The 16,976-nt window shown below is 38.4% G+C and overlaps 1 protein-coding gene and 1 long non-coding RNA gene across 2 annotated transcripts in view; one reads left to right on the forward strand and one right to left on the reverse strand.

Moving 5' to 3' along the window:
- CSTF3 (cleavage stimulation factor subunit 3) overlaps window positions 1-14,273 on the reverse strand; it is a 67,848-nt gene extending 53,575 nt beyond the window's left edge. The window contains exon 1 of the mRNA XM_040258967.1: window positions 14,028-14,273. Within this exon, the coding sequence (XP_040114901.1) occupies window positions 14,028-14,054 (27 nt within the window). The 5' untranslated portion in view covers window positions 14,055-14,273. The remainder of the gene's footprint in view (window positions 1-14,027) is intronic.
- Window positions 3,534-4,365, forward strand: LOC120876856. The gene is made up of 2 exons (XR_005724225.1): window positions 3,534-3,735; window positions 3,904-4,365. It is a non-coding gene; the product is annotated as an uncharacterized LOC120876856 (long non-coding RNA).
- Window positions 14,274-16,976: the final 2,703 nt, after the last annotated feature.

The following is a 16,976-nucleotide window of genomic DNA, read 5'->3' on the forward strand; positions in this document are numbered from 1 at the left end:
TAATGTATACTATACTTATATGCAGAGTACATCATGTGAAATGCCTGGCTGATGAATCACAAGCTGGAATCAAGATTGCCAAGAGAAATATCAACCTCAGATATGCAGATGATACCATTCTAACGGCAGAGTATGAAGAGGAACTAAAGAGCTTCTTGATAAGGGTGAAAGTGGAGAATGAAAAAGCTGGCTTAAAACTCAACATTCAAAAAACTAAGATCGTGGCACCCAGTCCTATCACTTCATGGCAAATAAAAGGGGAGAAGTGGAAGCAGTGGCAGATTTTATTTTTTTGGACTCCAAAATCATTGTTGACAGTGACTGCAGCCATGAAAGTAGAAGACACCTGTTCCTTGGAAGAAAAGCTATGACAAACTAGACAGTATATTAAAAGCAGAGAGATCATTTTGTCAACAAAGGTCCACATAGTTAAAGCTACGGTTTTTCCAGCAGTCATTTACAGATATGAGAGTTGGATCATAAAGAAGGCTGGGTGCCAAGGAATTGATGAACTGTGGTGCTGGAGAAGACTCTTGAGAGTCCCTTGAGAAGCAAGATCAAACCAGTCAATCCTAAAGGAAATCAACCCTGAATACTCATTGAAAGGACTGATATTGAAGCTGAAGCTCCAACACTTTGGCTACTTGATGCAAAGAGCCAACTCACTGGAAAAGACTCTGATACTGGGAAAGACTGAAGGCAAACAGAGAAGAGGGCAGCAGATGAGATGGTTGGATAGCATCACCAACTCAACGAACATGAATTTGACCAAACTCTGGGAGATAGTGAAAGACAGCAAAGTCTGGAGTGCTGCAGTTCATGGGGTTGCAAAGAGTTGGACACAACTTAGTGACTGAACACCACCACATACCATAATCTGCAGAACAGAGAAACTCAGAAGATGGCATCTAATATCTGACCAGCATAACCGCAGCAAGGATAAACAAATGTCTCCTTACAAAATAAAATAAGCCATTTATTTAATGATTCTCAACCCTGGCAGCACATCAGAATCACCTTGGGTAAAGAGCATTTAAAAAGATACTCAAGTCTCACTCTAGATCATTTGAAATAAAATCTCTAGGAATGAACCTAAACCGTCACTGTTTTTAAAAAACTCTTCAGGTCCAATTCAGGAGATGTAAGGGATGCAGGTTTGACCCCTGGGTTGGGAAGATTCCATGGAAAAGGGAATGGCAGCCCACTCCAGTATTCTTGCCTGGAGAATCCCACGGACAGATGGAGCCTGGCAAGCTACAGTCAACAGAGTTCGAAAGAGCCAGACATGACAGCACCAAGTGGCACAGAGAACCAGGTGGTTCCAATGTGCAGCCTGAGTTGAAAGTAAGGGCTCTGGCTCGGTGGTAAAGAATCCACCTGCCAACGCAGGAGATGGGCAACCCACTCCAGTATTCTTGCCTGGTAAATCCCTTGGACAGAGAGACTGGTGGGCTACAGTCCAGGGGGTCACAAGAGTCAGACACGACTTAGCAACTAAACAACAACAAGCAGTTCCAAACTTTTTTTTTTTTTGGTACCACTGTATCTTCTTGCTAGTGATGTCCATGGGAACTTTCTCAGGATAATGTTGTCAAATATACAAAATAAACTATGTAGGATTCAATTATACTGAAATATAATTATCTAAATATTTTAAAGTTTTACATAGTAACAAATACTTATCACATGAAATAAAATCTAGTGAGTCTACTGATGAGTGCTAATAGCACTGTGAATACTTCTGTCCCAGGCACATAGCTGTTGCTAACAGTACTAGCATGGTTTCTTGCCCACACTCATAACAGAAGGCTTGATTTCAGTTAGAAATTAGTGAAAAAAGTTTTATTCTGCCCATTCAAGTTCATGGAACACCAAAAATTCTATCAACAGACACCTGGAGAAAGGAGTTACCATGGACTAAGAAGCCCAAGGAAAGGATGATGGATAAAATGTAAAACAAAACATTTATTGAGCATCAACTATGTTAGGCCTTAATCACCACTCCTTGTTAAGTAACCAATAATCCCATTCTATAATAAAAAATATAATTAAATTACATGAATCTGCCAAAAGTCCAGTTAAATCTGGCAGAACTATGAATCAGCTCTTTGCAGAATCTCTTACAATGGTAAATGTTTTCCTCTGGACAAGGATGTAGTCAAATGTTTGTAAAAGAATCCATATATATAATTCTCTATCAACTGAATTAATTAATAGAAGATAACTGAAATGGCCCAGTATCCTTTAGTAGTTAAAGGCCACATTTCTCACAGTAAGAAGTCATTCATTGTCACAGATATGAACCAGCTGGGTAACCAAGAGTATAACATTTTTGTTTTGTGGTCTGGTTACTATATTTGCTGTTGAGCAAATGAAAAGGGAACAGTTTTCTAGAATCAACAAGTAGACTGAGGCTTCATAAAGAGCAGAGTTGTATTATTGGGTTGGCTAAAAAGTTCGTCATTTTCTACAACACCTTACAGAAAAACCTGTTCTGGGCAACCCAATATTATTTCCTGAATCTGTCGCCAGATCTGAGAAATAGGTCATTTTAAGAAAACTTGTCGTGTTTCTGGTGCCCATTTGTAAAGGAATGAGGTGAGAACTCTGTTTAGTTATAGCCAAACAGCCGTCTCATGTTTACATGTCCCAAAAACAACTATAAAGAAACTATCAAAATCCAGCTTGTCTTTGGAATACCTGTAATCCTATTATCATCCTTTAGGGGGATGTTAATGGGGAGTAGGATGGGCCCCAAATCAAATGAGCAGAACAAAAGCTGGACTAGTTCAGTTCCCAATGCATGCACATTTAATGGTACTAGCAGGACAGTGGGAGCTGCTTTGAAATGCACAATTTTAAAAATGAGAAAAATTATAAGACTGTAAGGAGTATACAGATACACATCAACATATACTATTTCAAATGGGTACAAAAATCAGAAAAACTTGTGAAGCAGATGACAGACTTTTTTATAAGGCAAAAATCTTGCTGAGGAACTATCTGAGTATCTGTTCTATGAACAGTTTTTCTAGTTGTAGAGTATTGCTAAAATACCAACCTCTCTCTGAAGAATTCCCCCATGGCTAACTGACTTGAAGTATGGAGGTAGGATACATTATACATGTTTGACCTTTTTTATTTTTAATAGCTTTATTGAGACAATCAAATTCCATACAATTCACCCATTTGAAGTGTAAAATTCAATGCTTATATTTAGTATATTCACTATCACAATAAATTTTAGAACATTTTTATCACCCTAAATAAAAACCCATACCCATTAATTGGCATTCCCACTTCCTAATCCACCTAGGCCCATGCAACCATCAACCTACTGTTTCCGTAAATGTGTAGGCATTTTATGTAAATAACACAATGTGTTTTGTTTCTGACTTTCACTTTGCATGTTTTCAAACTTGATGTCTTCATATCAGTACTTTCCAGTGCCAAATATTGCACTGAATGGATATCCCACATTCTATTAATCAGTTGATGGACATTTGGATTATTTCTAGTTTTTGAGTGGAGTTCCTTTTGTATTTTCTTTCTACTTAGGTGTATACCCAGAAATGAAATTGTTAGGCCATAAAGCAAACTATATAACACTTGAAGAACTGTCAGACTGTTTTCCAAAGTGACTGAACCATTTTACAGTTCTACCCGCAAAAGGGCTCCAATTTTTCTTACATTCTCACCAACACTCGGTATTATCTTTTTGATGATTTTAAGACAGTAGAGTGACTTTCACTTTTCACTTTCATGCATTGGAGAAGGAAATGGCAACCCACTCCAGTATTCTTGCCTGGAGAATCCCAGAGACAGAGGAGCCTGGTGGGCTGCTGTCTATGGGGTCGCACAGAGTTGGACACGACTGAAGCAACTTAGCAGCAACAGCATCAGCAGCAGAGTGACTTAGCAGCAGGAGCAGCAGCAGAGTGGTATCTCATTGTAGTTTTCTCTTTATTTCACTGATAGTTAATGAAGTTCAACACTTTTCATGTTTTTATTGGCTATTTGTATATAGTTAATGTCTTTCCAGATTCCCTGCCGTTTTTGAGGGTTTTTTTTCTTTTTTTTTTGGTTATTGCACTGCACATGTTTCTACATATTATAGCTATTAGTTCATTACTGGATATATAGTTTACAAAAATTTTCTACCCTTCGGTTGACTGTCTTTTTACTTTCTTTTTGCTATGGGAAGCTAACTCAGAGAAACAGAACTTACGACACTGTCTCACAGGTTCCATGCATTATTTCAATGGTTCTCAAACTTCTTATAGAGAATCACTTTGCACTCTTACAACTTAGGAACTAGAGACATTTTATAAAACGTGGGTCAAATCTATAATATTATATTAGAAATTAAAACTTCAACAACAACAAATTAGTGAAAACGATGGCACTGTTTTACATTTTTGTGATCTCTTTAATATCTGGATTCTGCTTCTAATCTGCTGCAATATATTATTTTTGATGACCAAAACCTATAATTATGTAGTCTGAAAAAGAAGCATTTTTAATAATCTTTTCTTACAATTGTCATATGTCATGGATATGCCACATAACTTCTGGGAAACTGAGGCGGCAAACCACTGTCTATACAATAGTTTATATTAGGTGGCTGGGGTATGGAGAAGTGACAGACTATTATATCAATGACTTTAAACATATCAGTCAGTTCAGTTCAGTCACTCAGTTGTGTCCAAGTCTTTCTGACCCCATGGACTGCAGCATGCCAGGCCTCCCTGTTCATCGCCACCTCCTTGAGTTTACTCAAACTCACGTCCATTGAATCCGTGATGTGTATAATCTAATTTAATTTCTTCTTTCCATTTCTACCAGGGAAGCAAAACTTGGACAGAAAAAAAAAAAGTACTTCACTTTCTTCAAATAGCTATTTTTGTGATAAATGGAGAGGATGTTATGCTGGAGGTCATATGTAAAATAAATTAAAATAGAAGTCAGAGAAAATTTAAAGCAAGTGATAAAATAAAAATCAAAAGTATGCAGAGAGGAATGTAGTAAGTTAAAGAACGTAAAGCTATATAAGCTTTTTGACCAAGAGTTTTGATGATCTTTGCAACAGAACTAGCAGAGTCACAAACCTAGTTTTATAATGAGCATTTTCCATTCATGAGTGACTAAATATAGATGGGAGCACCAGAGCACCTGACCTGCCCGTTGAGAAACCTGTATGCAGGTCAGGAAGCAGCAGTGAGAACTGGACATGGAACAACAGACTGGTTCCAGATAGGAAAAGGAGTGCGTCAAGGCTGTATATTGTCACCCTGCTTATTTAACTTATATGAAGAGTACATCATGAGAAACACTGGGCTGCAAGAAGCACAAGCTGGAATCAAGAAAGCTGGGAGAAATATCAATCACCTCAGATATGCAGATGACACCACCCTTATGGCAGAAAGTGAAGAGGAACTAAAAAGCCTCTTGATGAAAGTGAAAGAGGAGAGCGAAAAAGTTGGCTTAAAGCTTAACATTCAGACAATGAAGATCATGGCATCTAGTCCCATCACTTCATGGGAAACAGACGGGGAAACAGTGGAAACAGTGTCAGACTATTTTTTTGAGCTCCAAAATCACTGCAGATGGTGATTGCAGCCATGAAATTAAAAGATGCTTACTCCTTGGAAGGAAAGTTCTGACCAACCTAGATAGCATATTCAAAAGCAGAGACATTACTTTGCCAACCAAGGTCCATCTAGTCAAGGCTATGGTTTTTCCAGTGGTCATGTATGGATGTGAGAGTTGGACTGTGAAGAAAGCTGAGCACCGAAGAATTGATGCTTTTGAACTGTGGTGTTGGAGAAGACTCGAGAGTCTCTTGGACTGCAAGGAGATCCAACCAGTCCATCCTAAAGGAGATCAGTCCTGGGTGTTCATTGGAAGGACTGATGCTGAGATGAAACTCCAATACTATGCGAAGAGTTGACTCGCTGGAAAAGACCCTGATGCTGGGAGGGATTGGGGGCAAGAGAAGGGGACAACAGAGGATGAGATGGCTGGAAAGCATCACCGACTTGATGGACATGAGTTTGAGTGAACTCCAGGAGTTGGTGATGGACAGGGAGGCCTGCGTGCTGCAATTCATGGGATCGCAGAGAGTTGGACATGACTGAACGACTGAACTGATAACTGATAAATATAGTAAGGAGAGAAAAATCAGTAAAATACTATCAAAGGTCTCAGTTCAGTTCAGTCGCTCAGTCATGACATCCATACATGACCACTGGAAAAACCACAGCCTTGACTAGACAGACCTTTGTTGGCAAAGTAATGTCTCTGCTTTTTAATATACTATCTAGGTTGGTCATAACTTTCCTTCCAAGGAGTAAGCATCTTTTAACATCATGGCTGCATCACCATCTGCAGTGATTTTGGAGCCCCCCAAAAATAAACTCTGTCACTGTTTCCCCATCTATTTGCCATAAAGTGATGGGACCAGATGCGATAATCTTCATTTTCTGAATGTTTAGCTTTCAGCCAACTTTTTCACTCTCTTCTTTCACTTTCATCAAGAGGCTTTTTAGTTCTTCTTTGCTTTGTGCCATAAGGGTGGTGTCATCTGCATATCTGAGGTGATGGATATTTCTCCGGGCAATCTTCATTCCAGCTTGTGCTTCTTCCAGTCCAGTGTTTCTCATGATGTACTCTGCATAGAAGTTAACTAAGCAGGGTGACAATATACAGCCTTGATGTACTCCTTTTCCTATTTGGAACCAGTCTGTTGTTCCATGTCCAGTTCTCACTGTTGCTTCCTGACCTGCATATAGGTTTCTCAAGAGGCAGGTCAGGTGGTCTGGTATTCCTATCTCTTTCAAAATTTTCCAGTTTATTGTGATCCACACAGTCAAAGGCTTTGGCACAGTCAATAAAGCAGAAATAGATGTTTTTCTGGAACTCTCTTGCTTTTTCGATGATCCAGCGGGTGTTGGCAATTTGATCTCTGGTTCCTCTGCCTTTTCTAAAACCAGCTTGAACATCTGGAAGTTCATGGTTCACGTACTGCTGAAGCCTGGCTTAGAGAATTTTGAGCATTACTTTACTCACATGTGAGATGAGTGCAATTGTGCAGTCGTTTGAGCATTCTTTGGCATTGCCTTTCTTTGGGATTGGAATGAAAACTGACCTTTTCCAGTCCTGTGGCCACTGCTGAGTTTTCCAAATTTGCTGCCATATTGAGTGCAGCACTTTCACAGCATCATCTTTCAGGATTTGAAATAGCTCAACTGGAATTCCATCACCTCCACTAGCTTTGTTCATAGTGATGCTTTCTAAGGCCCACTTGACTTCACATTCCAGGGTGTCTGGCTCTAGGTGAGTGATCACACCATCGTGATTATCTTGGTCATGAAGCTCTTTTTTGTTCAGTTCTTCTGTGTATTCTTGCCACCTCTTCTTAATATCTTCTGTTAGGTCCACACCATTTCTGTCCTTTATTGAGCCTATCTTTGTATGAAATGTTCCCTTAGTATCTCTAACTTTCTTGAAGAGATCTCTAGTCTTTCCCCTTCTGTTGTTTTCCTCTATTTCTCTGCACTGATTGCTGAGGAAGGCTTTCTTATTTCTCCTTGCTATTCTTTGGAACTCTGCATTCAGATGCTTATATCTTTCCTTCTCTCCTTTGCTTTTCACTTCTCTTCTTTTCAGAGCTATTTGTAAGGCCTCCCCAGACAGCCATTTTGGTTTTTTGTATTTCATTTTCTTGGGCATGGTCTTGATCCCTGTCTCCTGTACAATGTCACAAACCTCCATGCATAGTTCATCGTGCACTCTATCAGCTCTAGTCCCTTAAATCTATTCCTCACTTCCACTGTATAATCATAAGGGATTTGACTTAGGTCATACCTGAATGGTCTAGTGGTTTTCCCTACTTTCTTCAATTTAAGTCTGAATTTGGCAATAAGGAGTTCATGATCTGAGCCACAGTCAGCTCCCGGTCTTGTTTCTGCTGACTGTATAGAGCTTCTCCATCTTTGGCTGCAAAGAATATACTCAATCTAATTTCGGTGCTGACCATCTGGTGATGTCCATGTGTATAATCTGCAATGTTTGTCTCCATTTATTTTATCAACGTATTCAAAACCAACTTTGAAGGTCCAAGTATCTTCAATCCCTAACCTAAGTGGTTTACAAACTCATTTACATAAAAATCACTGTGATACTTATTTCCAATGAAGATATTCAGCCGCACCTACAGAATCTATTACAATATATCTAAAACTGACGTACAGGCAATAATGAAGCACCTAAGTGAATATGATACAATAGACGACTGACTCCATTTGGAGAAACACCACTTAATCCATCTGTTCTGTAAATACGTGTTTCCCCAAATGTTGTTTCTCCAAAAATAAAGCAGAATCAGACCTAAGTCATTCCTTTTGTTGTTAAAATATTAAGAAAACTGCAAATACTAAACTTTTGAACTCTTAAGTTTCTCTTGGTAGTCTTTTTTCAAAATCAAAACTAGACTAGAGTAGTACTCTGCGAGACTATTCAAGAAGTAACTAAGCCAATTCATATGCCTAAGGCATTTTATGTGACAGGTGACATTAGTACTGGATGCCAGCTTAGTCCTATGTTCCTTTACCAGTGCGACAAAACTACTAGATGTTATCAGTGAACAAATCTGAATATATATCCTGCATATAATCCCTTCAAATCTTTCAAAAACTTAAATCTACTAAACTTACAACCATTTCAAAAACTTAGAAAAAGCAGCCTAATAGTTACTGGTCCAAATAATTATACTTATCATACTTGCTTCTTAAATTTGTTTATTCATTCCCTAGGAAACAAACAGCATTGAAGTATTCGTTTTATACATAAAAATCTTAATCTTTTAGAATGTGAAAAATGCAGCTTCTTTTGTTCAGGAGGGACCAAAATATTAATTTATTTGATAAACTAAGTGAAACACTAGAAAGACAACAATTAAGGATAGTTTTACCTTTTGGGTTTTAATAAATATTTACTGCCTATTATAAACTATCCATTAATCTCAAATTAGGTTAAACATTTGCCCAACTAAAATCTCTTTTAAAATCAATCTCACACCATTACCAACTATCCATTATAAACAAGAAGACTCAAATTCACAACTAGGTCTTGTCTAAAAAAGAATAAAGATTTAGAGATAAAGGCAGAAAAGTCAAAAACTATGAATTTTTTTTTTTGCAATCATCCACTTAATAGATACAAACATCTGAATAGATTTTACCATTCTGGAAGGCCTATCCAGGATGCAAATTTCTGTGTTCCTAAGGAAGAGGGAATGCAATCTCATCTAACACAACCTCCCTCTGTTGTACTTATCAGAAAAACCAGTACTGTAAACACATATCTATCTCTCCTAGGAACAATTACTGCCAGATAGAATATCCTATATAGTAAATTTCCTCAAGAAATATTAACAATAAGATCAAATCAAACTTGCCTGTGCAAAACTGTTACACTAAGTATCACTTAAAATAGGACAGGGGAAAGTTAGAAAAGGCTATTACAGAAAGATTTTGTTAAAAACAGAAAAAGATAATTGTATCCAAAGAAAAGACTATCATTATAACATATATTCTTGGCCTTTTCCCTTCCTCTTCTAACCTTCACACACATCCACTTAGGTTTAAAATAGGCACTATTTCCTTTTAACCACTACTAGAAAAAAAAAAAAAAAATTAACCACTACTAGATACTAATCGTTACTCAACAAAATAAATCGGGTTTCAGTTTTATCTTTCTTTCCTATTAAGTACAAAATAGAACACATGTTTCTCATATTTTCTATATCTTCCTAAACTTATTTTTCACCAAAAGCAAAACACTTTTATGGCCCTGAATTCTCTGCTTTGTTATGAACTTTATTAGCAATTAATTTGAGCTTCAAGTCACATAATTCACCCCCCCCCGCCCCGGCAAAAGTAAAGATCATTCTTTTTATACTTCAGGCCTTCCTAACTCTAGGATAGGCTATGAATTGTTTGAAAACTGAAGTCTTATTTCTGAAAGACAAAACTGTAGAATCAGAAGTTTAGGGACTTAAAGTTTCATTGGAATTGACTTGGCCAAATACATCTCTCGCTTCCTCTTTTTCTGTTGGTCAACAAAACTTTAGAAACCATCCACTCTTATGCCCAAAATACTTTACTTTGTATTATCAGTAATCATAAGCACCTGTCTTCTCAAAAGATACAATTCTATAAAATTTTGTAACATATAGCATATGGCTTGAGTGCAAAAATTTATCCACTTCACCTTTAACTACCACAACAGTGATCTAGGTTTTTAAGGTGAATAATGAGTAAGGCAGCCCTTTCAATTCAAAACTCAGTGAACGAACTCTAAATAGCCTATTAAATGCTGTAGAGGTGGCGCACAAGGTAAAATGGTGTAAAGAATGAGATCAAAAGTTGAATCAAGCAGTTAGAAAAAATGTACAAGATAAAAATAGAGCCATAATTCCACAGGGGAACCAGATGTGCTTTTGTCAAGGAGAAAATCTATATGCATGTGGTTCTGTCATGACTAAACTGGCAAAAACAGTAAACACGAGGCTCCAGAATACCCACCAACGCTGCAAAGTAATTTAAACAGCACTCTAAATGTAAAATAGAACATCCTTACAAGAGTTAAAAAACACACACACACACAATAAACCTCACTCTTGATTTTGCTTGTCTACAATCATTTCTCTCTTTCACAGAGCACAAATCCAGAGATTCAATACCAAGAAATGACCATCTATATTTTTGAATAACAAATCTAAATTATCAGGTTAACTGAACAAATTATCATTTTTTTGAATTTCAATGCTAAAACAGCTAAAAGAAATCTACAATTCATATCTCGAAGGAGGGAAACCCCTTGGCATCTTTCCAAAGCAAATCCATGATTCAGAGTGGTTTTGATCTTTTTCTCATTATTCTTCAAGTTTTGTTTAGTCTTTTTTTTCCCCCTTGCCCATCATCACTCAATTTCCCCCTAAATTTTCACTGACTGTTGTCTTACACATCAAGCAAGCTAGCTGATTCATATTTTTGATCATGTCACCCTTCAAGGTATTGTATAATCACTATTCCAGTTAAAATTTGAATAATATCATATCTGGGATTTGCTTCAAAGTAATGGAGGTGGGGGGCTTCCCAGGTGGCTCAGTGGTAAAGAATCCACCTGCCAAATAGGAAATGCGGTTTCAATCCCTGGGTTGGGAAGATCCCCAGGACAAGGAAATGGCAACTCACTTCAGTCTTCTTGCTTGGGTAATCCCAAGGACAGAGAAGAGTGGCAGGCTACAATCTATGGGATTGCAAAAGAGTCAGACATGATTTATTGACTAAATAACAACAACAAATGGAGGTGGGAAGAGTAAGTGAAAGTATGGAGAAAACAGGTTTAGCTGTGACAAAGCTCTGTAATAGAAGCATCATATACTATTCTTTTTTCTTGCATGTTTGAAATGTATCTTTAAAAAATTCAAAAGATTATATGAAGATAATTCTTTGTTGGTCATCAGATGTCCAAAAATGTCTTACAGACTGATGAAAAAAATATATAGGAAGCACCATAAAAGTTAGGACAAGTTAAGCATAAAAAAAAAAAAAAAAAGCTATAGCTGAATTTATCATAGTAAATTCAGAGAACACGATGAATCTACAGCAATATTCAATCTTTTAAAAGGAGGGGAAAAGAAAACAGGAATTTCGTCTTTGAGGAAAGGTATGAGCCAATAAGTAGAGACAGAATAGAATTTTTTTTTAATCACCATTTGCCATTTCCAAGGAAATAACTTATTTATTCAAGGATTATCAATTGACAATAAATAACTAGATAAAAGGTTATTGAGGAACACAGTTATCGACCCACAGATTACTAACTGCAAAGGGGGAAATAATCCTTTACAATGAAAAGACCCAGCAGTCATTACCCTAACCAAGTGAACAAACTTAAACCATTGCTAACAGTGGAATAGCCTAGCATGAAGTGCCTTTTGATGCGATGCTATATTATACACAAAAATATTTAACCTGAATATTATCAAAGCTCTGAGTTTAGACATAACTGTTAATTTCCAGGAAATACGGAAGATGAAAGAACAAGTTAAATGATACCTCACACACAGAGATCAAATAAACCCAGACAGAAAATGAGAAGTTCTACAAGAGAACTGTTCTGGATTCTTCGAATAGACAAATATCCTAGGGGACAAAAAATAGAGGGACTATTCAAGAGACATAATCAAATGATGCAAATAACCTACATTATAGATTCTGATTTTTAAAATAATAAAACCCTATGAATCACACTGTCTTCTGGAAAAACTGAGGAAATTTGAATATGGACTAATTTTTAGAAGTGATACGGTATACTATTAATTTTCTTAGATGGTAAATGGTATAATGGTTATAAAATAGCATTAAGGTCCTTATACTGTATGAGAGAAGCTGAAATAAGGGGGGCTGAATATGTGTTGACTTACTTTCAAATAAGTTATGTACAAGATATAAAGCAAATATGGCAAACACTCAACAACTGTCGATTCTAGGTGAAGAACTGTACTATAGGCATTCACTGCACTTTTATGTTCTAAACTTGACACATGAAACTAACGGGTGAAACTTTTTTCAAAAAAACTTAAAACACCACAGTTCTGAGTTGAAAAGGTCATGGCACTAATTCAGTGTGTTTACAATTTTAGATAAATTTAAAATTAACAATGAATTCGTGAAACTTTCAATGAAAACCTTAGTACATTACTCCTCCTCCACTTGCAGGTGACAAAACAGGAACCCAGAAAAAGGGTAGTATATGTAAACACACGTGACATGACAATTTAAAGACTGCAATCTGGGACATTCTAACAGGATGTAAAATGTAAATACTGTGAAAATTTCAGGACAGAAATTTGTCGACGAGCAAACACAAAATTCAGTTTATCCAAACTTTAACGACATGAAATTTACAGTCACTCTATTCTACTCAATAGAAACATTCCAATTTTGCCTCATCTCTGTCAACCTCCAAGAACACTTCCCACTCCACAAGCCGGGCACTTGAAAAACGGAAACGTAAGTGTATTTCGTTGCTATGGCAATGGGAAATTTCAGGAACTCGAACTTGAAATCTGCAGTCTATCTAGCCTCCATTTTAAAAACCATTTACCCAAACATACGGAACATTAATCGAAAAAAAAAAAAAAAAAACCTGACATCTTTCATAAAATATGAGTTTCCTCTTTCAAGCTAAAAGGTAAACACTATCCTACAAAATTCTGAATAAAAAGCAAAAGGAACAAATCATTTAACAAAAACCCTGAATTTTGTAATACTTATATGTCACATATCCAGTACTAAAACAGCTGTTTTTATTTACAGTGTCCATATCGGACTTCTCATTTCGGATTTATCAAACTCTACAATTATCTGTGTCGTTGGAAAAACGAAAATGAAATGCTAAGGGAGAGAGCGGGAGAAAGCCACAAAATTCCCAACTTGGCATAACGATCCTCTACTCCTAAACTGCTTCCTCCCTCATTCGCTCTGGCGAGAATTTATTTCTTCAGATCAGTTTCATCTCAAATTATTTCTCAAACTAGTAACCAGTTTCTGGGTAGTGTATATCGGAAAGGCGGTTGGAGAGAATACTGTCAAGTTTTTCGAAAACAGCGAGTACATGTTAAAATAATCAATTCCTGAACTGAACTGAAACACCAAAATGGCATTAAAGGAAAGAATCTCACCGGCTAAGTCCCATAAACCTAAACAAGACGAAGTAGTTTCCCAGCTATTGTCTAAATCAAATATTTGTTCATATCAACCCCTAAGAGAAGCCAAAAAAGAGTTTCAAATCTCAGTCAGATCTCGCTCCCCATTCCCACCGTACTTCTGTACCCAGCCCTTGGGATTCATTAGACCCCTGATTCCTTCCTCAAGCGAATATGGCTGGAGTACTCGGACGAACAGAGACGTGGAGAGAAGAGGTCGCCACGAGGCCCCACCACTCTCCTTCCTCACCTGCTCCGTGGGTCCGTCTCCTGACATGGCCTCAGCCGATTAGAATTACGAACTGGCCCGCGATGCCAAGCTAGAAAAGAAAAATTAAACTAAAAACCACCCCAAACCAGTAAAATTGCCCCCTGCCCTGCGGAGCCAGACGGCCAACACGAATCGCCACCGCCCACTCAGATATGAATTAAAATGGCTCCGTCCCGGCCGGCCGAGTAGGGGGTGTGGCTTCTGCATTAACTTCCGGGGCAGTGGGCAGAGCTAAGAGCGCAAACTCCTAGGTTACTCAACCGCGCAGAAGCAGAAAGACCCCAGGGGGCGGGCCTAGTGCCTGTACTGACGTCACAGCCCTGTACTGGCGAGGCTCTTCTCGAGAGAGCTGCAACCGGCTGGGAGGCGGGAAACTGTTTCTCTCGGAGGCTTCTACGCCTTTTGCAATTTGATTATCAATCTGCGGAGCCGGGCTCTTAACTGTTAAAGCCTGGAATCGGTTCAGTTCAGGCAAACTGGCCATCTTATGGATCAGTGCTTAGTGTTAAATTTCTTGTTCCGTTCCTCAGTCATGTCCGATTCTTTGCGACCCTGTGTACTGCAGCAAGCCAGGCTTCCCTGTCCTTCACTGTCACCTGAAACTTGTTCAAACTCATGTCCATTGAATCGATATTTTAGAGATGAATCTGTAGAGTTTTCTATGGTCTCAGCTAACGTGCTTCACACTTTTCCCGGTATGAGGGGAACAGATGAAACCAGTGTTTATTTATGCCTTCACCGATTATTCATGTGTCAAAGATTTGGTCTGTAAGGGCTGGGTTTTAAGCTTGCCACCCCAAAATGGTTTTTGGTTAATAGCAGTGAGGCTCTAGAACCGGACATGGAACACCTGATTGGTTCAAAATTGGGAAAGGAGTACTCAAGGCTGTATACTGTCACTCTGCTTATTTAATGTCTATGCGGTCGTTAGTCACTCAGTCGTGTTTGCCTCTGTGCGACCCCATGGACTGCATCATGCCAGGCTTCCCTGCCCTTCACCATCTCCCAGAGCGTGAATACATCTTGTGAAATGTCATCTTGAAAAATGCTGGGCTGGATGAATCACAAGCTGGGATCAAGATGGCTGGGGAAAATATCAACAACCTCAGATATGCACATGATACCACTTTAATGGCAGAAAGTGAAGGGGAACTAAAGAGCCTCTTTATGAAGGTGAAAGAGAGTGAAAAAGCTGGCTTAAAACTCAACATTCAAAAGTCTAGGATCATGACATACAGTCCTATCACTTCATGGCAATTAGAAGGGGAAAATGTGCAAACAGTGTCAGATTTCATTTTGTTGGGTACCAAAATCACTGAGGATGGTGACTACAGTCAAGAAATTAAAAGACGCTTGCTCCTTGGAAGAATAGCTATAACAAACCTAGACAGTATACTAAAAAGCAGAGACATCACTTTGTCAACAAAGGTCCCTATAGTCAAAGCTATGGCTTTTCTGGTAGTTGTGTATGGATGTGAGAGTTGGACCATAAAGAAGGCTGAGCGGGAAAGAATTGATGCTTTCAAACTGTGGTGCTGGAGAAGACTCTTGACAGTCCCTTGTATTAGAAGGAGATCAAACCAATCAATTCCAAAGGAAATCAACCCTGAATATTCATTGGAAGAACTGATGCTGAAGGTAAGGCTCCAATACTTTGGCCACCTGATGCAAAAAGCTGATTCATTGGAAAAGACCTCAATCCTGGGAAAATTTAAGGGCATGAGGGAAAGGGGCCAACAGAGGATGAGATGATTGGATGGCATTACTGACTCAGTGGACATGAGTTTGAGCAAACTTGGGGAGATAATGATGGATAGAGAAGCCTGTTGCTGCAGTTCATGGGATCACAAAGAGTTGAACATGACTTAGTGACTGAACAACAACTGGAGCTACACCGCATTAATTTTTTAAATTAATTTACTTTAATTGGAGGCTAATTACTTTACAATATTGTAGTGGGTTTTGCCATACATTGACATGAATCAGACATGGGTGTACATATGTTCCCCATCCTGAACCCCTTTCCCACCTCCCCATCCCATCCCTCAGGGTCATTCCAGTGCCCCAGCCCTGAGCATCTTGTCTCATGCATCGAACCTGCACTGGTGATATGTTTCACATATGATAATATACATGTTTCAATGCTATTCTCTCAAATCATCCCACCCTTGCCTTCTCCCACAGAGTCCAAAAGACTGCATTAATTTGAATCCTGTTTTCATCTCTTGCTAAATGGGTAATCTTGGTGAGTGACCATGGGCAATAAAACATCTCTGTCCCTCAGTTTCCTTGCCTACAAATAGGAATGATAATAATACCTGCCCCCCTTTTTTTTTTTTTTTAGGCTGAAGGGCATGTGGATCTTAGTTCCCTGACCAAGGATGGAACCTGAGCCCTGGGAAGTGAAAGCATGGAGTCCTAACCGCTGGACCATCAGGGGATTCCTAGTACCTGCAATTCCAGTAAGTTATACATGATAAAGTGCTTGGAACTGAACTTGACATAGTCCAGGATTAGGTGAGAGCAAGTCTTCGGAACTCTTTCCCATTCACAGATCATCATAAGACTTATTCCATGCTCTTGGCTATGGTGCCGTATGGCCCAAAGTAAAATATTCAGCCTTTCTCATACACTCCTTGTTCTTTTCAGTCTCCTCTGCCTCTGCTCTTGTTCCCACATCTGCCCTTTCCACAGCCTGAACTCTAACTCTTCAGACTTAACACATGAGCACAGGGTGTGTATTAGAGATATTTATTGCTCCATCCAACTATAGAGGAATAGTTTTCTATGGTAAACTCTCCGTCTCTTTTACTTCTATATCTCCATTATCCTATGTTCCAAGACCCCTAGTAGATACCTGAAACTGGATAGTAGCAAACGTTATATATTCTATTTTTTTTCCTGTACAAGTATATCTATGTTATCATA

The sequence above is a fragment of the Oryx dammah genome, unplaced genomic scaffold, assembly GCF_014754425.2.
Source record: "Oryx dammah isolate SB20612 unplaced genomic scaffold, SCBI_Odam_1.1 HiC_scaffold_17, whole genome shotgun sequence".
NCBI lineage: Eukaryota > Metazoa > Chordata > Mammalia > Artiodactyla > Bovidae > Oryx > Oryx dammah.